Raw genomic sequence first — 22,845 nt, 5'->3', positions numbered from 1 at the left:
GGAACCCACCAAACCCCTAAATACTGTACCAGGAAATATTATTAAAGCTGCAGTACAGAGACTTCCAGCAGTTCCTGTATCCTACTCGTTTTAAATCTCTGTACACATTCTTTCATTTTCTAAGTTAGCACTATGGCCCTTATTCAGATCTGATTGCAGATCAAATTTGTTTGGAAAATGGGCAAAACCATGTGCACTGCAGGTGAAGCAGATGTAACATGTTAGAGAGAGTTACATTTGGGTGGGGTGTGTTGAAACTGAAATCTAAATTGCAGTGTAAAAATAATGCAGCCAGTATCTACTCTGCACAGAAACAAAATAACTCCCCCAAATCTAACTCTCTCTATACAAGTTACATCTGCCCCACCTGCAGTGCACATGGTTTTGCCCATTTTCCAAACAAATTTGGGTACTTATGTATTATCTGTGCTCCCATGTTAAATGCACCCCATTTGTTCATACCCCTACTATCCAACTACGCATGGAGTTGATTTTATATAGTGTGGCGAGCGCAGCGAGCCACCGTGCCCGAAGCATGGCGAGCGCAGTGAGCCCCGCGAGGGGACGCGGTCTCATAAGAAAAACGGGAGCCCAGATATTACATAAGTACCCAAATTTGTACTGCGATGATGCAATCAGATCTGAATAAAGGCCTACGTTATATGTCTTATGTATGTCTTCATTTTAACCCCTAAATATTTTGCTAAAGTAAAGAGGGGCTCCCACTGTGATCCTATATATTAAAAGAACACAAGGACTTTTTTCCTCTTTCTTTTTAGAAAAAGAACGGTACTTGTGTATTATAGCGGCGCCCATCGCATCGCATACCAAAAGGCATGCGATGGTATGCGATGCGATATCGGGCGATGTTGTACAATGTCATACAATTTTAAAATTGTATGACATTGTATATGGCATACAATGCCATACAATGCGATGCAATTAAAAATTGTATAAGCACCCTAATGGGTGCTTACAATGTTAAATGCACCCCCACGCCACCCCCCACTATAAACGTGAACCCGAAGCGTGGTGAGCGCAGCGAGCCCGCGAGGGGCGGCGGTACACGTCCTATGACCTTTTCATACCCCCACTATCCACGTCGGCGTGGAGTTGAGAATAGAAAGTGTGGCGAGCGCAGCGAGCCACCGAGCCCGAAGCGTGGCGAGCGCAGCGAGCCCGGCGAGGGGACGCGGTTACCTGTGAAGCCCGCGAGGGGACGCGGATACCTGTGAAGCCCGCGAGGGGACGCGGATACCTGTGAAGCCCGCGAGGGGACGCGGATACCTAATTTGCTTTGTATCTCATAGAAATACATTGAGCGGTGATATTGCAGGGTGGCGATTCCGCGCTGCAGGTGTGAATTTGGCACAACAAAGGGGCACAACAAATGATCTATTACATACATCTGTATGTAGGGAAGCTAATAGATCATACACTAAGGTTGAACTCGATGGATGCAAGTCTTTATTCAGCCTTCAATACTATGTAACATTTCAACCTTATAAATATTCTCGCGTCACATTTTATATATTGACACAATGAATGAAATCCCACCCCTGGAATTTAGATTGCATTTTTACTTGTATGAAAGTAATGCGTCTATACTTATTATGTCATTTAAGCTCTGTCCAGCTCTCGAAAACGTACCACTTAACGCTCTCTAAGTAACACACTCACAAACAAGTTTATCCACTAACCACCCTGTAACTGAGAGGTCTCTGCCTGTCTCACAACAACTACTGACTTTAAAACCTAAAGGCTGGGAGCCGGGATCACAGTCTCTCCTGACCATGGATCTGTGCAGCACGCCCTTTCTGCTCACTGTCTTCCTATTGATGGGTAAGTCACTGCCTACCGAATGCTATTCAGATGGGTTCTGTCCATTAAGACTTGATGGCATATTTCCTGTCGCCAATTACAATTAGAAGAGTTTTGCTGGAGGGGTACGGGTCATAGGATAAACTGTATGAAGGCTGACATACGTTAGGTCGACCAATAAGAATCAACAGGGCTTAGGTCGACACGTGTAATATGTCGATGTGGCTAAAGTCGACATGGACGGAAGGTCATTCTGCCGACAATGAGAAGGTCAATAGACAAAAGGTCGACATGAGGTTTTTTTTTTTTCCGTAAGTCACCACGGACACCGTATCAGTGTACAGCGTCTGGTCGCCATGCTTTGGCCACGGTGCTTCACTGTGCTCGGCGCACTATTATATTCTCCCACCACGCCCTAGTGGATGGTAGGGTATGACATACCGCCTGTCGGCACATGTCGGTTCAAAAAATCATAAAAAACTCAGGTCGACCTTTTTGACTATCAACCTTTCCATTGTTGGCCTAATGCTTGTGTTGGCCTTCCAACCCTGTCGAACTTAGCCATGTCGACATTTTTCATGTGTCAACCATAACTTAGCGACCGTATCACTACTGACACTGACTTATGACTGATGAGTAAATTCAGACACAATTATATAACGTGAACAAGCTCGGTGCAGCTGTCACTGCTAGCAGGGAATTGTGGACCTTTAGCTCATATCCTGCTGCACCAATTTGTGTCACCGTGTCTTCACCAGAATAAAGCCCCATACACACTAGACAATATTGGTCACAATATCGTTCAGAAAGGGCTTTCTGAGCGATATTGTGGACAATATCGCCTAGTGCGCACTCCCATGCATCGTTAACGGATGCTTGGTCAAGGGAGGTCATTGGTCATGCTTCAGCGGCCGCACGGACGTTCCACCTCCCCACCCCACTGCTCCCCACCCCCCCAAAGCCATTAGAGAACTGTACAGAATCGCACATTTAGCAATGACCCTTTAATTGCCACATTAGACTGCTGATAAAGGAGGGAATACCCCCAAGGGGCTTCAAAAAGGTGCCCATTATTGGTACAGCAACTATCAGAGCCATTGAAGTCTGTAGCATAATGATAAGCATTGATACACATTGTAAGTTAGCAAAAGTGCTTGTAAAAAGTACCGCAAAGCATCTGAGTGCATTCTAGACTCCTTGACTGGATTACAGGTATGACAACAATGTCACATTTTTGTCTAAATTGCTCCCAGAGAGGGATAATCAGCTAAGCAGAAGATTCCAACATGATGTGATGGCTCTGAGCAGAAATTACCTTGTTGCATTACACACATCGAATTACCACCCAAGGGGTTTATTTAAACCCGATCACACAGCTAGGGCCAGCTCAATAGGAGTGGGCGCGCTGGGTGTTGACTCCTAAGGACGGCCTCAGTCCGGGACGGATACAGGGGGAGGCAGGTGGTACCTGGGCAGTGTGGGGTCCGGGCAGCGTAAAGCGCCCGGGGGCTGTGGGTGCAGCGGCAGATCGGGCAGTCCGCAGTGTCTGGAAAGCGCAGAGTGAGCGGAAACTGTGGTGGCAGAAAATTCAAAAGATAAGCTGGACGCTGACTGGCTGAGAGTGCTCTCTCCCTCAGCTGCTAATTGGCTGGGAGAGAGAGCCAGTGGTGTAGCTAGGTTTCACGGTGCCTAGAGCAAGGGCATTTTTCGTGCCCCCCCCCATTTGTAGTAGGTAATTGCTGGAACCAGGTCAGCGGGTCCGCGGACAGCAGCGGTAATTGCCGGAGGTGGGGTCCAGCCCACCTAGTGACGCCACCAGGGGCGTAACTATAACCATTTGGGCCCCATAGCGAGATTTTGAAAGGGCCCCCACTGCCACTGTCATAAGAGAAAGGGTGTAGGAGAGAGAAAGGGGGATAGACAAGGAGGGAGAGAGGATGTAAGGAAAAGCAATGGACAGAGACTGAGAGTAAGAAAGAAGGTGTTGGGTAGAGAGAGAGAGAGATAAAGGAGAGAAGGAGAATGTGACAGACTGTCAGAGAGGGAGGGTGAAGGCAGGCATCGGCGGGCGGGTGTGCGGGCATACCGGGATTGGAGACACATAGGCCCGACTGCCTGAGGGGGGTGAAGGTACATTAGATATTTTATCTAATGAACCCAGTGTAAAGGTGGCCATACATTAGAAAGATATTGTACCCAATCATACAATCTCAATTGATTGTAAGATGGATTGTATGCAGATTGTGTGCACATCTTGTGTACACAATCATGCAGCAGATGGATTGTATGACTGATTGTATGATGGATTGTGTGTAGATTGTGTGTCCAAAAACCACCAAGGACTGCCGGGGATTTCAAGGGAAATTGTACACAATCATGAGCACAATCGATCTTAAGATCGATCTTTCTGATGTATGGTCAGCTTAACTTTGTTAATAATAACTATTTGCATTCTGTCTCCTGGTTATATGATTATAGGACAGCCTGACTGAGATGGGGAATTGGGAGACATCAGTCCAGTCAGTCCCTGTGGCAGAGACATTAGGGGAAGGCTGGGTGCAGGGTGTGACAATAGGTGTAATATCGGGGCGATGTTCTGTGCATTACTGCTTCCCTGTGATCAGACCGGCTGCTTCTCCCGACAATGGGGGGTAGAAGCAGCAAACCTCCTGCGGTCCTAAGCCGGCGCCGGGTCTCCTGTGCCCCGCAGTCCTCAGCGCTTCAGTCAGCAGTGTCGTTCTCCTGCTTCTACCGCCGCTGCTATGCACTCGACGGGCACAGCAGGGAGCGGGCGAACAGGGCAGGGGGGAGTCGGTGACAGGGTGCACGGCTCCGGCGCCAGGTGATGATTCGGCACCTGGAGCTTGTGCTCCACTGGCTCCACCCTAGCTACGCCTCTGGTGAGAGCACTCTCAGCCAATCATCGGCCATTCTGTCTTTTGAATATTCAAATGTTGCTGCTGCTGTCCTCAGTATCCGCTCACTCAGTGCTTCCCAGACACTGCGGACTGCCCGCTCCATCTCTGCACCCACAGCCAAACCCTGTTTTCTGTCACTTTGAGGGTCTAGGACAGTGGTTCCCAACCTTTTTTATCTCCCGTACCCCTTGATTAGGCTTTTCATTGATGAGTACCCCCTCCTCTCAATTTAAAATATAGACAGTACTTATGAGTGGAGTGGAAGTGAGCGGTATGCCTATCCTTATGCATGTCCTTATATTAAGGAGTAACGGACAGGAATAATGCCCTTCCGTGTCTGGCAGCTGGTTGTGTATTGTCTCCAGGGTTCCCACTTACACCAGTAGGATTAATGCCACTGCTTCTTCCACCCATGTCAGTGCAGGGCAGATGATCGCTGAGGTCTGAGGGCAGCACGGGTAGCTCCCATTGGATTGCTGGTCAGGCAAAAGCACAATGAGATGCTGATGACATCAAAAGACTTTTTCATCTTCCGCCATTACCAATATTACTTTCAAGTACCCCCAACTGGTCTGCAGAGTACCCCCAGGGGTACTAGTACCCCAGGTTGGGAACCACTGGTCTAGGAGGTTGTGGCTTCCACCAGGAAGTGCCAACTCTTACACACTGACAGGAGGGATGTGGTATAGGGTTCCGACAGTTGGGATCCCGACAGTCATTAGCCCAACATCGGGATCCCGACTGGAAGGACTCAGACAGCATGGCGAGCGCAACAAAGCCCCTTGTGGGCTCGCCATGCTGCGGGCGCGGTGGCTCGCTGTGCTCGTCATCTATTCTATTCTCCCTACATGTCAGCGTCTCTGCCGCTCGGCGGCCGGGAGCGGGTGCACAGGGGGTGCACACAGCGCTTCCGCCCGGCTCAGCCGAGCGTCCGTCTGTCACTTCCGCCCAATGGAGTGCCGTCACTTCCGCCCGGCGCCGGCGTTCCACACTGAGCTTCCGGCGTTCTCCTGCAGCCGCCCAGCGGTTGCCTGGTAACAGGGGACGCTGGGAGTCACGCGCTCAGCCACCTGAGTACAATTAGGAGCCAGGGGCCGGTCCACGGAGGGGCTGCTTTATTGGCTGCACTATCCCTTTTAAGGGATAGCCACAGGCAAGATGGCGACGGTTATAGCTTTTCTGACAGCTATCCTGGTCGCATCTCCTGTTCTCAGACCCTGTTTCCCAGTGTCTCTGGTCTTCAGTCCTGGTGCATCCTTGCCTCTGCTTGCCCCGCTCCCCGTCCTGGGGTCACGTGAGTGCTCCAATTGGAGCTTGGTTCTTCCTCTTCTTTCATTGTTGGCAGATTGCCTTTTGCATTTCAGTTATATTTCTCTGGCTGTCCAGCCATTTCTTTTGTTTAGGGTTAGGTCCCTATATTCTCTGTTAACCCTGCTGGTCCTTGCTAGCAGTGGGGCTCATTTAGTATTTCCTTTTATATCCTTTCTTTATTCTAGAACTCTAGTTAGGCAGGGTATTATTTCCTGTTATATCCTCAGTCATTTTGGGGGATTCATTTGTTGTGTTTGATTCCGTATGGTGGTGATTCCCCGTGTCATGTCTCTTGTGTCTGCGACTGGGTCGCATCCCCTTCCTTGTCCTGGTGCCGGCAGTCAGGGTGTGTCATCCCAGTCAGGCCCAGTAGTTAGCACCACCTTTTGAGCCTACCTCTGACGATCGCTGGTCGCTTTTCCCGACATAAGACCTAGCTGCATCGGGGTTGGAGCGGGCCTAACTCGCTCCTTCGGAAGCGGCGGCCACAGGTGAACACTAGCACTCGCAGTGGCCAGACATCTGCCAGAGGTACTCAACAGAGAGAGTGTAGGGTTCGCTGTGGCCGTCCTAACCTGTCTGTCGGTGTTTTAACACTCGTATCCTGATGTCGGGTAAATGACTGTCGGGATCCCGTCTGAAGGGACCACGTCTGGCACCCGACACGAGCCAGAAGTTGGATGTAGCATTACAGTTCAGCACTAGGTTACTGTCACTGAGTAGGAGCCTGCACCTCAGTGGGTGATGGGTGACACCAGTATGAGCAACTTGCACTCCCCACAACTTCCCACTCCACTGATCCTAACCTAGTAAGTGCCCCACAAATCACAGTGTATTACGTATAGCAGGCATGTCCAGTGTCCCTCCAGCTGTTGTGAAACTACACATCCCAGCATGCCTTGCCATAGTTTTAGCATTCCCTAATAGCAAAACTGTGGCAAGGCATGATGGGACTTGTAGTTTCCCAACAGCTGGAGGGCCATAGTTTGGACATGCCTGATGTATAGTATGTCAAGGATACAGTGTGACCGAAACATCTTTATTTCTGTCCTAGGAATTTCTTCCTGTAAGTGCTGCAGTTACCTTGATCTTCGACAGAACTTGACTTTTCCAAGTAACAACGTGCGTCCAGCAAAAGACTGGAGATCCCCTACTGTCATCAATGTCAACTTTATTCTGCTTAGTGTTGTCAGTTTGGTAAGATTCCATTATTCCTTTTATATATGAAATTATTTTATTGTTTCTTTTAGATGCTTAATAAGTGATTCTACACCTCTGAATGTCCAGCTCTGTGGTGACCACACTGCAGGTCTTGTGTTCCGTTACCATAGTTACCATAGTTACCAAACCTCATATCATTATAAAAATTAAAAATAAGCCAGAAATGGGGGCGGGGCCACGGCAGCGCGGGAGTAGAGTGGTGTGGTGAGAGAGCTCCCTGGAAATCCATCCGAGCTCAACAGCGTTGTGTATGGCCGGTGAGACTGTGCAGACCCTGGGACACTGTATCCGCAGCAATCTCCCTGAAGGGAAGTGCGGGGATTCGGCCATTCACTGGCATCTGGGCACCCCCTCTAAACACAAGTGGCTAAGCAGCTAAGAAACGAAGCTTACCTCCGGCCGGGGCGGCAGAGGCTGTGATGCGGCTGGGTGCCGGGTGCCAGGAGACAGGTGACGTGGCTTCCTGGAGGCGGAGGCGCCGAGTGACGCGTTGGCAGCGCGACTCCCCCCCCCGGCAGCAGAGGCGCCGAGTGACACTTCCTGGGGGAGACAGCAGGGACGAGTGGGGGATGCTGCTGGCGACCCGCTTGAACAGCCGGCGGGGGAAGCGACACCCACTGCTGAATACACAGCCCGGTGGGGCGGCGGGAGCAAGAGAGGGGGAACGTGGACCCTGCTGGATAAGGCATACAGGACAAATCAGGGGTGGTGAAAAGAGAGAAGGAGGACGGTGGGAGCAACCCGGCCGAAACTTGGGGCTGCATGCTGCTTGGTGAAAAAGAAAACCGCAAAAAGTACTGTGTCGGGACTGGCAAGGCAACAGACTGATGGTCTCCACCCACTGCTATTAAATAGCTGGCCTGGGAAACTGTTATTTTGCTGTGTAGGGCTGAGTTGTGCAAAAAGCTGAACAACAATCTGTGCGGAGAACCCTTGTCAACAGTTATTCTTTTGTTGGACCAACAAGGCAATAGGCCTGGGGTATTTCCCTATTACCGAGAACTTGCTGGAATGGGAAATTGCTAAATTGCCAGACTGCCGGGTAAAGCCATCACTAAATTGCTGGACTGACAAATCAACCAACAGCTGTATAAAGCTGTAACTGTTCATTCGTTGTGCGGGGTTAAAGCTGAGCAAAAAGTTGAACAAAAAATCTGTGTGGGCAGGGCCGGTGCAAGGCACCGCCGGGCTACGCGGAAGCGCTTCTGTTGTGAAAACACTGGCCGCACGGCGCACGCTGATTGGCTGAATCTCAGCCAATCAGCGTGCGGCCAGTGTTTCCACAACAGAAGCGCTTCCGCGTAGCCAGGCGGATAGCGCTCGTTATTTCTTGACTGCAGGGACCCCCCGCTGCCTCCGCCGCCGCCGCAAGCTTTATATACACAGCCGCAGGACAGGTACCCCCGCGGCACGGGGGGGGGGGATGAAATGCCGCCCTCCAGTGGCCGGCGCCCTAGGCAAATGCCTAGACTTGCCTAGTGGTGGCGCCGGCCCTGTGTGTGGGGAATCCTTTTCAACCGCTACCCTTCTGTCGGGATCAGCAAGGCAATAGGCTCGGCGCACTTCTTTATTCTCAAGAGCTTGTCAGATTGCTAGACTGCCGGGTAAAGCCAGGCTCTCATCTATTATCACTAAATTGCTGTACTGAGAAACTAACTAACAGTTATATAAAGCTAAGCCTTGCGAGAGGGACTTATCTCTGTCGATACCGGCAAAATAATAGATCAGGGGCTTTCTCTCACTGCAGTCCTCTCTCCCAAGCAATGGGGAAAACAGGAAACGCCACCGCAGCAGCAGCCCGGCTGGAACGCTATGCCAGATCACAAACGGGTGGAAGTTCCCACACTCCTGCTACTACTCCTGTAACCACCCCAGTCAAGAGCAATAACCCTCAAGCTCTGCCAGAAATTACCCTACAGCAAGTTATGGAAGCTATTAAAGGCAGTGAACAGCGACTGTCAGAAAAAAATCACCGACATTCAAGCCGATATATACCTTATGAGACAAGAGATGAGGGAAGTGAAAGGGAGAGTCAGCGAAGCAGAAGGCCGGATCTCAAAAATAGAAGATGGAAACGTACTCCTGGCCTCCAAAGTCGACATCTTGGCAGAACAAGTGCGGGATATGAAATACAAGATAACTGACATGGAGGGGAGACTAAGGAGAAATAATGTGAGACTTATTGGTCTCCCTGAACGGGAGGAGGGTCCTGAACCCATAAAATATATGGAACAATGGTGTTTGGAAAAATTCGGAGGAGAGGTGCTCTCCAAATCATTCGCCATAGAAAGGGCCCACAGAGTGCCATCCAAACCATTACCCCCAGGAGCCCCCCCCCCCCCTTCCCCCCCGCACTATGATCATAAAGCTGTTAAATTTTCAGGATCTGGATACAATACTTAGACAGGCCCGTATAAAAAGCCTGGTGGAACATAAAGGAGTTAGGATTTCGCTATTCCCTGACTTTGCCATTTAAGTTCAAAAAGACAGAGCTAAATACACTGAAGTAAAAAGGGAGCTGCGGGAAAAGGTAGCGAAATACTCCATGTTATACCCAGCCAAATTGAGAGTTTTCTCCGAGGGACAGTCAATTTTTTTTCAGACACCCAATGAGGCGGCAAGATGGGTAGATAAGTGGGTCCCGGGGACAACCCAGCTCGCGGTCAATGAAGTATAACAGTTAGAGCCAGGGAGCTCACCGCACTTTGGTGGCCCCAAAGAAGAAAAAGCCCTAGTGTACAGAGTTTTGTGTTCTTGTTTGTTTTTTTTGGGTATGGGAATAGGTATACCATGGGGGGTAGGGTATACAGGGTGGGGGGAGGAAGGAGGGGGTGTATGTTATGTGTGTCAAAGTCCAGGTCCTTTAAAGAAAAAAAATGGTCCAGTAAAGTTAAGTGCTTAGGAAATATGATCAACATTAATGTTCAAAATTGGTATAGAATTGTTGGATTACTGACTAGAACGAGCACAGGTTATTGTCTAAGGACTACAGATATACTGGAGTTGGGATCATACCACTGCGAGTCGGTCGGTCATCCATGGTAGGCAAGCAGCAAGGATGGTACAAGTCTTGTTTTGGAATGTAAGGGGTATTAACAATAAAAAAAGAGAGGTTTGGTGATGAACCAGATAAAGAAATACGACGTGGACATCATGTGCCTAGCAGAAACCCATCTAGTAGGAAACAAGTTAAGATCACTTAAGAAGGCATGGGTGGGCCCGACATATCATGCCCCCTTCACCACCAACTCCAGAGGAGTTTCAATCTTAATTAGAAAATCCTTGCTGTTTGCCAGCAACAGGGTGAAAATCGACGCATTGGGTCAATATATTTTTTGGGAATGCACTGTTCAATCAATACAAATGTATTTATTAGTCATGTATATACCACCCCCTTTCTCATTCGATGTGCTGAAGGAGCAGTGTTGCAAGTAAGGGGGTACTGTGTGGTATGGAGTACCTGTAAGAAATATGTTGCAGGTACGCAGTACCACTTACCCCCTGACCCACTGTCAATTCTATTTTTATTTTAAGTCTAAATATAATGCATCCGCAGCACGCCCACCCAGCGTTATGATTGGTGCTGTATGCAGCTACCGGCTACTGCTGTTTTAGCCTGTCACACTGACAGGCATCAGCGGCGCCGGCAGCATGAAGAGCAGGCTCCACAATTGTAAGCACAAGCTGCCCGGCTCTCCCCCAAGCAAGAGCCAACCCACCCCAGCCATTCCCTGTTTCTCATTCCCTGTCTCCTGATGCCACGCCACTATTGTCATTTAGTCACTCCTCTAGCTTTGTGTGACACATGGCCACGCCCATTTTTGGTGGAGGCTATCAGTACCACCAAGAAAAAAATTCTACTCGCACCACTGTGAAGGAGGCAGTGAATTTTGTGTCTCTCTCTCCGGGTCTACCCGTCATATGTACAGGGGACTTCAACAATGTTTTAGATACCCAGTTAGATAGGTGGAGCGGAACCCAGATAGGAGTGAAAAGGGGGAATAAAGGGTTCGATACATTTATTAAAGATCTAGGATGGATAGACGCCTGGAGAGAGAGAGAAACCCCAATGCAAAACAATTCTCATGCTTCTCAGCATCTTATCAATCCTTTTCAAGAATTGATCTGATGCTGATTTCAAGTACTTTAATGCAAATGGTAATTAAGACAGAGTACAAAGCAAGAGGGATATCGGACCAATCCCCAGTAATATTAGAACTTGCCGAGACAGAAAGCAGGGGCAGCCAGTTTTGGAGATTTGACGCCAGATGGCTGGACAGAATAAGAGATGTGGGTAAACTGGGGGAGTGTTGGGCCGAGTTTTGGGAACTTAATAAAGGTTCAAACAGTATGATATGGGATGCCTTCAAGGCTTACATGAGGGGGATTCTAAAGAAAAGGATAGGGGATACAAAGAAACAGAGTAAAAGTTAAATAACAGAATTAGAAAATGATTGTGAAAAATCAGAAAAAGCCTATTTGGAGGAAAAGTCAGAGGAAAAAAAGAGGGAATGGTTGGAGGCATGGAAGAGATGGCTAGATTCAATGGATGAGGAAAATGCCAGACTACTCCAGTGTAATTCGTATACTAGATACGTTAGCTCAGACAGATCAGGAAGGTTCCTGGCATATACTGTATTGCACAATCAGACAGCCCGACAAATATTGTCACAAAAATATCGGACACATCAGGGGAAATAGTATACACGAACTTAGAGATCGAAAATGTTTTCAGAGAATATTTCCGTGACATATATCAGTCAAGGCTTCAGAGCAGCCGGGAAGAAATAAGAGAATTCTTAAATAACGTAGAAATACCAAGCCTCCCAGCAGCATGCAGGGAAGAGATGGAAGCTCCATTGACCTTACAGGAAATAAAAGATGCTATCAACCTGATCCCAAGTGGGAAATCTCCAGGTTTGGATGGCATACCGGGCGAAATATATAAAAAGTATGCAGAGGTAATAGCCCCCATGCTACTGGATACTCTCAATTCTAGTTTTGAGGAGAATGCCCTTCCCAGGTCTATGCTAGAAACGAAGATAGTGGTACTGTTGAAAGCAGATAAGAATCCCCTGCTATTGGATTCTTATAGGCCCATCTCACTGATAGCGGCCGAAGCCAAAATAATAGCAAAAATACTAGCCATAAGACTCAATAAGCACTTAGGTAAAATTACACATGAGGATCAGACCGGCTTTATGCCGGGGAAAGATACATCAATAAACTGAAAAAAAAAACTGTACATACACCTGCAAATTCCTCGAGAAGAGGACCCATGCCCGGTGGTGGTGTCATTCAACGCGGTAAAAGCGTTTGACGCGGTGGAGTGGCACTTCCTCTGGGAGGTCATGAGGAAGACAGGGATAGGGCCCAGATTTATTAGATGGGTTCAACTGCTATATGCAGCCCCAGAGGCTAGAATGGCAATAAACGGTCGTATCTCTCAGTCATTTTCTGTTAATAGAGGGACAAGACAAGAGTGCCCCCTATCACCTAGCCTTTTTGCCCTAGTTATAGAGCCCCTTGCGTGTATACTACATAGTCACCCAGCAATTGAAGGATTTAAGAGGGGGAGATATATGGACAGAGTAGCATTATATGCGGATGATTTACTGATCTTTTTAACAGATGGAGCTATATCGGTACCGGTAATATTAAGGGCAATTGAGGAATTTGGGGATAAGTCCAGTTTTCGGGTCAATTGGAGCAAATCCAGCATACTCCCAATAGGGTCAGGGTGTGAAGTCAGAGCTCAGATAGTATCTCCTCTAAGAATCGTGGAAACACTCAAATACCTGGGAATTTGGTTCTCGTCAGATCCAAACGATTTTATAAAACTTAACCTAGATCCACTGGTAGTGTACATGGGGCGAAAGATAAAACAATGGAGCAAACTCCCTTCAACAACAACAACCTGTTAAAAATGGTAATTCTTCCAAAATTTCCCTATACCCTTCAGCAATCCCCCTGCTACATACATAAAAGCTTTTTTAGGAAAGTTAATAGTATGGTCTCTTCCTTTGTTTGGAACAATTCCCGCCCCAAAATTCGCCTCCAGACCTTGATGAGGAAAAGGGGAGATGGTGGGATGTCTCTACCTGACTTCAGATTATATTATATCTCCAGCCAAATAAGATCTATGGCAGACTGGCTAGAAGAGGGTGGGTCAGGAGAAGGGATAAAGGAGTTGGTAGAATATAGTGAAATGGGAAGCATACCAATACAAAGATTAGTGAAAGGGTATACATGCAAGAATGACCCCCCAATGGTGAGTCAGGCCATAAAAATTTGGGGAGAAGTCAATAAATCACACAACTTTGAAAGTATGGATATTGACTACCCCTTAACTGATGAGAAGGGTCTGAAGGAACTTAAATATCTCCAGGTATCTAGGGTATAGGGGCATATGGAATTACAACATTAAGTCAGCTATATGTAAACAGAGAAATCAAAACATTCTGTCAGTTACAGGAGGAATTTCCAATACCCCCTCGCACATCTTTAGATATCTCCAATTAAAAAACGCATTAAGCTCACAATTAAAAGGCACAACCCCAGAATTTATATATATAAATCCTTACAGACTGTGAGTTTGGGGATAAGCCAAAAGCACAGTTAGCAGGAACCCCAGCGCTCTCAATTAAACTTTAATAGGAATCATATGTGAGTGGCAGCTGCTGCAGGTCACACCTGTGGGAATTGCCTGTACCCACAAAATTTAGTGCTAAAAAACAACCCCAGAATTTGAAATATCACCAGTAAAGAAGATTCGGTACTTATGTATTATCTGGGCTCCCATGTTAAATGCACCCCATTTTTTCATACCCCTACTATCCAACTACGCATGGAGTTGCTTTAATATAGTGTGGCGAGCGCAGCGAGCCACCGTGCCCGAAGCGTGGTGAGCGCAGCGAGCCCCGCGAGGGGACGCGGTCTCATAAGAAAAATGGGAGCCCAGATATTACATAAGTACCGAAGATTCTAACAGGGGGTGGGAAAACCAAAAAGATTTCCAAAATATATAACCTTCTGCTACAAAATAAAAACGAGGATGGGTTGGCCATCCTAAAGGGAAAATGGGAAGAGGATATAGGGGAGATAGACCCAGCGGAATGGTCCTCCGCCCTGGCATTAATACCTAAAATAACGAACTCCATTAGGGTACAGCGGGATGCAGTTAATTTGCCGGCGGTCGGGATCCCGGCGGTCGGAATCCCGACACTGGAATCCCGACCGCCGAAATCCCGAAACTTTCTCCCTCCGTGGGTGTCCACGACACCCATAGAGGGAGAATAAAATAGCGTGCCGAGCGTAGCGAGGCACCGGGCCCGCTGCGTGGCGAGCGCAGCGAGCCCGCAAGGGGGGGCGATCCATATCCCCCCCTTGTCGGGATTTCGGCGGTCGGGATTCCAGTGTCGGGATTCCGACCGCCGGGATCCCGACCGCTGGCAAATCGTATCGGATCCGGGTACAGCAAATCCAATTATATACATTACACAGGTCATATATGTCCACAGGGAGGATGGCAAAATTCAAAGCAATAACTTTAGACATATGCCCCAAATGTAATATGACATCAGGAACTTTCTTTCATTTGATATGGAAATGCGGGGTGGTGCAGGAATTCTGGATTAAGGTAAAAAAAAACATTGGTAGAGATCGGTATAGAGGAATATACCCTCACGGAAAAATGTTGTTTATTGAATATAATAGAGGAATTGATAGAGACGGAAAAACTCTCATTGCTACTCTGTGTTCCTTTTCCAAAGTGATCATAGCAAGGACATGGATGGCTAAAAAAGGACCGGAGCTGGAGGGCTGGAAGTCACTAGTAAATTATACAGTGGTGCATGAAAAAAATGTCTATAAAAATAGGATTGCACTGGGGAAATTTAAAAGGATCTGGAGTAGATGGGTGAAAAAATACACATAAATAGGAAGGAATGTACACATTCACTGATTCCAGATATTTAGTATACACATATATAAAATAAAAGGAAAGGGAAAGGAAAAGAAAGAAAAAAAAAAAAAAGGAAAGGAAAAAAAATACTACACAGAAAAGTACACTAATAGATATGAAATATGATATAAAGGATCCAACACTTAAATAACAAAGCACAAGGAAAAAAAATATATAGAAAACACTAATGTAACACATGAGTAGATAGGGGACAAAGGGAAATATTCAAAATTGAATAAGAGTAAAGAAGTGACTTTTGGCCAACACCCCGAGGAGAAAATCTCTTAGGAGTAAATGTCCTCAAATAAGCACTAGCATCCAGAGATAATAGGACCTGTAATGAAAGAGAAGCCAAGGCGAGTAGACCTGTAATTAAGCAACGGAGTAGGCAATGGACGGAAATAATAAGGGGAAAAAAAAGAAAAGAAATAGGATCAAGGGACTAGGACTGTATGTTTTTTTATTTGTTTTATGTTGTAGGTTACGGGAACACTAAAGAGGTAGACAATGTGAATAACATGTTAGATCACTGATGTTAATCTACCTGGAATGTAATATAAATGTAAAGCACTATATATGTTTTATGTGGATGTATTGTAAAAATGTCTGTGTTTAAAAAAAAAAAGCCAGAAATGTTGGCATCAAGTTTGTATAACCACAGAGTCCCCGATGTATCTAGCCATAATATCCCCCTTAATATTTGCTCAGTTTATGAAACGACATAGTAATATTAATCTTAAGCACACATCCCAACTGTCCCAATTCCAGTAGGACATTCTCGCTATTTGAAGACTGTCCCACTGTCCCTCCCACCGGTGGCAATCTCCCGCGGATGGGCAGTTAAGGGGAAGCAGGAGATCACTGCTGCTCTGCATCTCTTCACTGTAGTGAGGGAGGGAGGTCGAGGCAGCCTCAAAACAAGTGAAATGCTGAAGTTGGGACTGCGACGCGTGCCCAGAATTTGGGGGGATGGTGTATCAGGCTACTACAGGCCCATCTCCCTCCTCCCTTTTGCCTCCAAGCTCCTAGAACGTCTGGCCTATAATCGTCTCCTAAGCCATCTTCTAACTCCATTCTAGACCCCCTCCAATCCGGGTTCCGCTCTTTACATTCCACTGAAACTGCCCTGACCAAAGTCACAAACGATCTACTATCGGCTAAATCCAAAGGCCTCTTCTCTGTCCTCATCCAGCTTGATCTGTCGGCTGCCTTTGACACTGTTGACCACCCTCTCCTGCTCAACACCCTCCGCTCCTTTGGCATCACTGGCACGGTCTTCTCCTGGTTCACCTCATACCTCTCTGATCACTCCTTGTCCGTCTCCACTCCGAGCTCCTCCTCTTCTACTACCCCGCAGCCAGTCGGTGTTCCCCAAGGGTCAGTCCTTGGCCCTCTCCTCTTCTCCCTCTACACCACCTCTCTGGGCACCCTCATCAGCTCCAATGGCTTCCATTACCACCTTTATGCTGATACCCTTATCTATCTCTCCTCCCCCGACCTATCCCCATCACTCCTGTCCAAGGTCTCCAAATGCCTCACGGCCATCTCAGCCTGGATGACCCAACGCTTCCTGAAACTAAACATGGCTAAAACTGAACTTCTAATCTTCCTTCCCCCGAACATCCCCTCTTCTCCCACTATCTCTTTCACCATTGGTGAAACCGAGATCACCTACACCGACCAAACGCGCTGCCTCGGTGTCATTATTGACTCCTTCCTCTCTTTCACCCCCCACATTCATGCTCTCTCACAGTCTTGCCGCTTTCACCTCCGCAACATCTCACGCATCAGACCATTCCTCTCCACTGACGCGACCAGAATTCTCATTCACTCATAGTCATCTCCCGCCTTGACTACTGCAACATCCTTCTCTCTGGGCTACCTCTCGCCAGCCTCGCCCCTCTCCAATCCATTCTTAACGCTGCTGCTAGGCTCATCTTCCTCTCCCGCCGCCTCCCCCTCTGTCTATCTCTTCACTGGCTCCCCATTCCTTTCCAAGTTCTCTTTAAACTCCTCACCACCACCTACAATACTCTCTCCTCCTCCACCGCTCCTTACCTCTCTTCACTGATCTCTATCCACACTCCCTCCCGTCCTCTTCGCTCCGCCGTCGACCGCTCTCTCACCTAATCACCTCCTCCCACTCCCGTGTCCAAGACATCTCTCGCGCTGCCCCCTGCAATGGAATAACCTCCCGCCACCCATCAGGCTTTCTGATTCCCTTACCTCCTTCAAGCGCTCCCTCAAAACCCACTTCTTCCGACTAGCCTATCCCTCCTCCTCCTATCCTCTTTTGTTCCTTCTATCCTGCCTACCCTACCCCTCCATCCGTTCCTACTTATCCTATTGTTTTTCATTCGTCCACCCACCTCCTTTTAGTCTGTTAACTCTTATGAGTAGGGCCCTCCTTCCTCACGTACTCACCCTACCTCTTTACCTCACCAGTGCTCCTGTCCTGTTCTTCCCTTCCTCTACTTCATCTTCAGTCTCCTCGACAATTTCGACACCTACTTCAGAACTGATGCTGATTTTAGTTCTACCAGCTATACCCCTATTTATGCTGTATTTTATCAACACACCCTGTACGTTACCTTGTAATTTGTTTTTTGTTTGCTATGTACGGCGCTGCGGACACCTTGTGGCGCCTTATAAATAAACGTACTACTACTACTATCAGCCTGGGGCAGTGGGCTATGCACACAATGCTCCCAAAAGGCCACACCCCCATTTTGCCACTGTGGGTGCCTAGCCAGTCGCTCTGTGAGCAGCTGGCCAGGCCCCCAGCCCCTCTGTCTCCGGGAACAGACGTTGCACAGCGTCTATTTACCACTGTCCAACTGCAAACATTTAGCCTTTATTATGAAAACAATATTAATTTACAAAGCAAATCTGGGCATTCTCGCACAACCTCTCACACCTCTGGCTTCTCACACCCTATTACATCCCCAGACATTTGGAGAGCTCAGATTAGCTTTTGGCAGCATAACGATTCAAAAGGCTGGGCACAAGCCAATGGACTACGCCAAGGTGGCCTGCTCCAATTTTCTAAGTAGGAATCTTTATGTATTCAGACTTTCGAAATCATAGAACATGGAGAAACCACCTTATGACCAAGGTACCTGCATGAGTAGCTTCTCACAGATGGCAGGCAGCTAGAATTTCGAGGTGGTCTTCCCCTCAAGCAAAGATAGCAACTTCCTCCAGGTAAGTGCCTTTAATATGAGCTCCATTCTCCATGGTTGGGAACATATGTACATGGCCACACTTCTTTGTAAATACCAAGGCTGTCAACAGAAGGCAAATGCTCCCACCACTGAAAGAAGTGTGTCCACATCATACCTTGGCATCATTTCCCTTCCTTGGCAACCCCCTATGCTGCATATATTAAATAAAGTTCTGTAGTCAATACCACACTGCCGCTGTGTTTTGGAATGTCAGTCCTTTAGAATGCCAAGGTCGTACCAGCCGTTTAGATGACAGAGGTTAAACAAGCTTTACATTAAAGAATATAAGCAGATGACCTTCATTCAGCGCTGAGGCTTGCCAGAATGCCCCCTCTGGCAAACCGGCACTTCATCTGATTGGGACGCACGAGCATCCCACACGCACACCCGTCCCAGTTTCCTGTCGCGCGGCATGCGAACCCTGCCCATCTCCACTTCAGGCAGGGTTAGGGGGGGAGCAGGGAGGTGGGACCGGTGGCGAAGCAGTGGGGACCGGCGGGGGTCCGTAGTATCCGGCGGCTGGTGGGGGCTGGTGGCTGGCGAATCTACCGCTAGCCCCTGCAGCCATTTGTAATAATATGCAGCGCTAGTATTAATGCCTAGTACTATTTGGATTGCTTTTTTTTATTTACTGGTAATATGTGCTGAACTTTACCAGATTTGTTTGTGACATTTGTTGATATGTGACAGGTAGTTGTTGCTGTGGAGGGCTAGGAATGTAGAAAAGGGGGTATTGACGGGGCTTAAGTCAACATTTGAAACAGGTTCGGCAAGGCTAAGGTCAACAGAATTGGAAGCTCAACACAAGGGTTAGGTTGACAATGGGAAGAACAACAGTCAGAAGGTCAAAATTTGTTTTTCAAGTTTTTTTGAGCCGACATATGACGACGGGTGGTATTTCCTGCCATACCATCCACTACGACGTGGTGGGAGAATAGACTAGTGGGCCGAGCACAGTGAAGGGACGCAGTACACTATGACGGTGTACACAGAAATAAGTGTCAATACTGTCAGGATGCCTACAGTACTGTACAGTTACTGCTCTGCCTGTTAACTCAACATTTGTTTTTCTTCCTTCAGGATACAGGTTTGCAGACACTTACTTCACTTATCGTATTCGAAATGGTAGGTTTAACCTCTAGTAATACAGAAATATGTATTGTTCTTCTCATTGAGGGTGGGATGTACTAAAGAAAAAATGGTGTAAAACCCGCATGTTCACTTATACTAAAGCTCCTTCCAATGGGGGTTTGCTGCACTGAGTAATACCAGCTCTAGCTGGTATAACCCCATAGAAGCCTATGGGCTCCTGAGGGATCCGACATGGATCCCTTCCAGCATGCCCCGCTGCCGCCAGCATCACTGCACATGCGAGGAGGGACTTCCAGGTAAGAAACCCAGAAGTCCAGGCAGCTGCGGGGATCACAAAGGGCAGCTCTTATCTAGGGAGCTCTCCATTGATTTTGAATGCCGGTATCCCGACCGCCGGGATTTAATAATTAATCCGCATGGTCATATGGAGAGGCTACAGAGGTGGCTACATGACAATAGGGGCATGGCAACATTATGCCTCACACTGCAATGAATCTTACACATTATACCATATGCCGTAATACCCATTACACATTATGCCCCACACCCTACTGCCCATTACACATTATGCCTCACGCTGCAATGCCCATTAAATATTATGCACCACACCATAATGCCCATTACACATTATGCCCCACATCGTAATGCCCACTACATATTATGTCACAAACCATAATGCCTACTACGTATTATGTCACATAAGTGCCACTTTTCTACATGTTAATTGACAGGAGCTACATGCTTGATGCCAGGAGTTTTGTGCTTGTTGCCACAGTGGATTTTATGCTTGTTGCCATGGGAGGATTACATGGTTGTTGCCATGGGGGGGTTCCATGCTTGTTACCATGGGGTGATTACATGCACGTTGCCCAGGAGTGCGAATGGCTTACATGCTTGTTGCCCAAGGGTGTGATTTACACTGTCTGGGGCTCTTTAAAAAATAGTAAAACATAAATAAATTACTAAACGACAGGGGAGATGGGAGGTGCACATGTCAGTTGCCCCCCCCCCCCCCCCCCAAATCTGCCCATGTATAGACATACTGTATTTCTAACTGTTGGTGTTTTGTGTGCAGAATATTGCTGCACAGATCTGAGAAATCTGTACAGCTCTGTAAGGGCTATTTCACACACTCCGGCACCGCCGGGCGGCGAAATCCCACACGGTCAAAAGCTGTGCCATGTGCAGTAGTTGTTAATAGACACTATTGTGTCCATTCACACGGGACGGCCACAGCCCGGCCGCCCGGTTGCTGCCGGATCCCACCACTGGAAGGGATGGCTGCCGGGCTGTGGCCATCCCCTCCATTACTGCTGTGTGCTGCGCGGCTTCCTGGCCTTACGGGTCTTCGCCGCCCGGCAGGAGCCGGAGTGTGTGAAACAAACCTAAGGGTATGGATCTTTGGATAGACAGCAACTAGGTCGACAAGCATTAGGTCAGCACCACTAGGTCGACATGACTGGAGGTCATCATGGGGTTAGATCAACTGGGTCATTAGGTCGACAGGTTCATTAGGTGGACATGGGCATGGTCAACAGTGAAAAGGTCGACATGGGGTTTTTCACTTTTTTTGTCCCGAATGTCGACCCGGTTGACATGGACACTCCCCTTTGAGCACCACAGAGACTATGCAAGTCACCGAAGGCGCCCACACAAACGCCATGCACATGCGCAGTCCTTCAACATCACTCCCCCCGTGCGAACACACGGGGATCGATCATATTAGAATACGGACCTCAGACTGCTACTTGTAGAAAATAAATTATATACATTAATGTATTTAAGTTATCCATCAACTGATTTTTTTTTCTTTGTGTAGCCTACTGTTTTCCATAATAAGTGTTGTTTCTATCCATTTCGATGACATGTTGGCTAAGTTCATTACTTAGACTAAATGTTTTTTGGTCTGCAGGTATGGAATATTGAATCTCTATCATGGAATCCAGATTCATATTGTGGGATTGAGAACATATTTATAACAGGTGACCAATTGTGGCAACCGGACCTCTATATCTATGAATTGTAAGTTATTAGAAATTGAAATTGCAATGATTTAATTATTCTTTTTTTAGGTTTTAGTGCAGAGTTTTGTGCATAGCCATACAGAACAAGTAGTACAATACATGGATGTCTAGAAGCAGTTCACATCTTGAGCAACCAGAGAAGCAATGCAGTTTTAACTAGAGGTGTGCGGCGGCCACTTTTTCGGGTTTTGGTTTTAGATCTGGATCTCCCTTCGTGTTTTGGATCTGGATTGGTTTTGGCAAAACCACCCTTGCGGGTTTTGGTTTTATTTTTGGATCTGGATTTTTTTTTGGAAAAATGAAAAAAATTGCTAAAATTGCAGAATTTGGGCCTATTTTTGCCCCTAAAGTATTATTAACCTCAATAACATTAGTTTCCACTCATTTCTAGTCAATTTTGATCACTTCACAGCTCACAAAATTGTTTTCATTTACTGTAGTTGGGCCAAAAGGGTATACCGAGGTAGCTTGATGACTGAGCTAAGCGACAGCAGTGGGCATCACATACATGTGGACCTTACACTTCCAACCTGGCACATCTTGGAAGCAGGGGCAGACAGGGTGGCAGTTTAATAAACTACCTCAAAAAAATACACATTTATCAGTGTATTCCTCCTCTGTGTTAAATGAACTGCAGAGTCATTTATGAATTTGTATTTATTCAGGACTCAAACTGAAGACAAATCTCAAGTGAACCCCTTCTTCTTGCTTGATAGCAGTGGCAACATTACTAGGACAAGGGCAATACGGATTGTTAGTTCTTGCCGCATGGACATATACAAGTTCCCATTTGACACACAAAAGTGTAATCTGTCGTTTGGTTCTTATAATCATGCAGGTAAGTTTTTTAAACTAGTTTTCTACAAAATTTAGTAGGCCCACAAGCCATTGGCAAATTAATAATGCACGCAGTGGGTGCAGTGATCTTAGGTCACAACTGGTTTCCACTGCAAACGCAAGAAATCCTTTCTAAGTGATAAGATGATGATCTGACTCAGAAAAGACACATCTGTAGGCCAGGGTTGCCTACCTCCCAGATTTGCTGGGAGGGTCCTGGAAATCGGGTCCCCCATTTGGCCCACCGGAAAGGTGGCAAATCTTCCCCCCGGATTCCACAGCATTTAATTATCGCTAAGATTTGAGGTTTCTGTGAAGGGCTAAATATGCAACTAGTGTCATTTTAGCCCCACCCCCTCGACTTTGACCCGTGAATCATGGGATTTGCTGTACTAGAGGCTGGGGCTTGATGTCATCTACATCAGGCCCCGCCC

At 47.3% G+C, this 22,845-nt stretch overlaps 1 protein-coding gene across 1 annotated transcript; it reads left to right on the top strand.

The window, feature by feature from the left end:
• Positions 1-1,663: 1,663 nt before the first annotated feature.
• LOC146045022 (5-hydroxytryptamine receptor 3A-like) lies at positions 1,664-22,589 on the top strand. The gene is made up of 6 exons (XM_083163722.1): positions 1,664-1,842; positions 7,105-7,247; positions 19,539-19,583; positions 21,463-21,572; positions 22,240-22,412; positions 22,573-22,589. Exons 1-6 carry the CDS (start codon positions 1,794-1,796, stop codon positions 22,587-22,589), a joined length of 537 nt encoding a protein of 178 aa, XP_083019848.1. The 5' UTR covers positions 1,664-1,793.
• The last annotated feature ends 256 nt before the right edge of the window (positions 22,590-22,845 follow it).

The sequence above is a fragment of the Crinia signifera genome, chromosome 11 (genome assembly GCF_055691185.1).
Source record: "Crinia signifera chromosome 11, ASM5569118v1, whole genome shotgun sequence".
Classification (NCBI taxonomy): Eukaryota; Metazoa; Chordata; class Amphibia; order Anura; family Myobatrachidae; genus Crinia; species Crinia signifera.
Note: the sequence above shows the minus strand (reverse complement) of the source record. Positions and strands in the feature narration are given on the sequence as shown.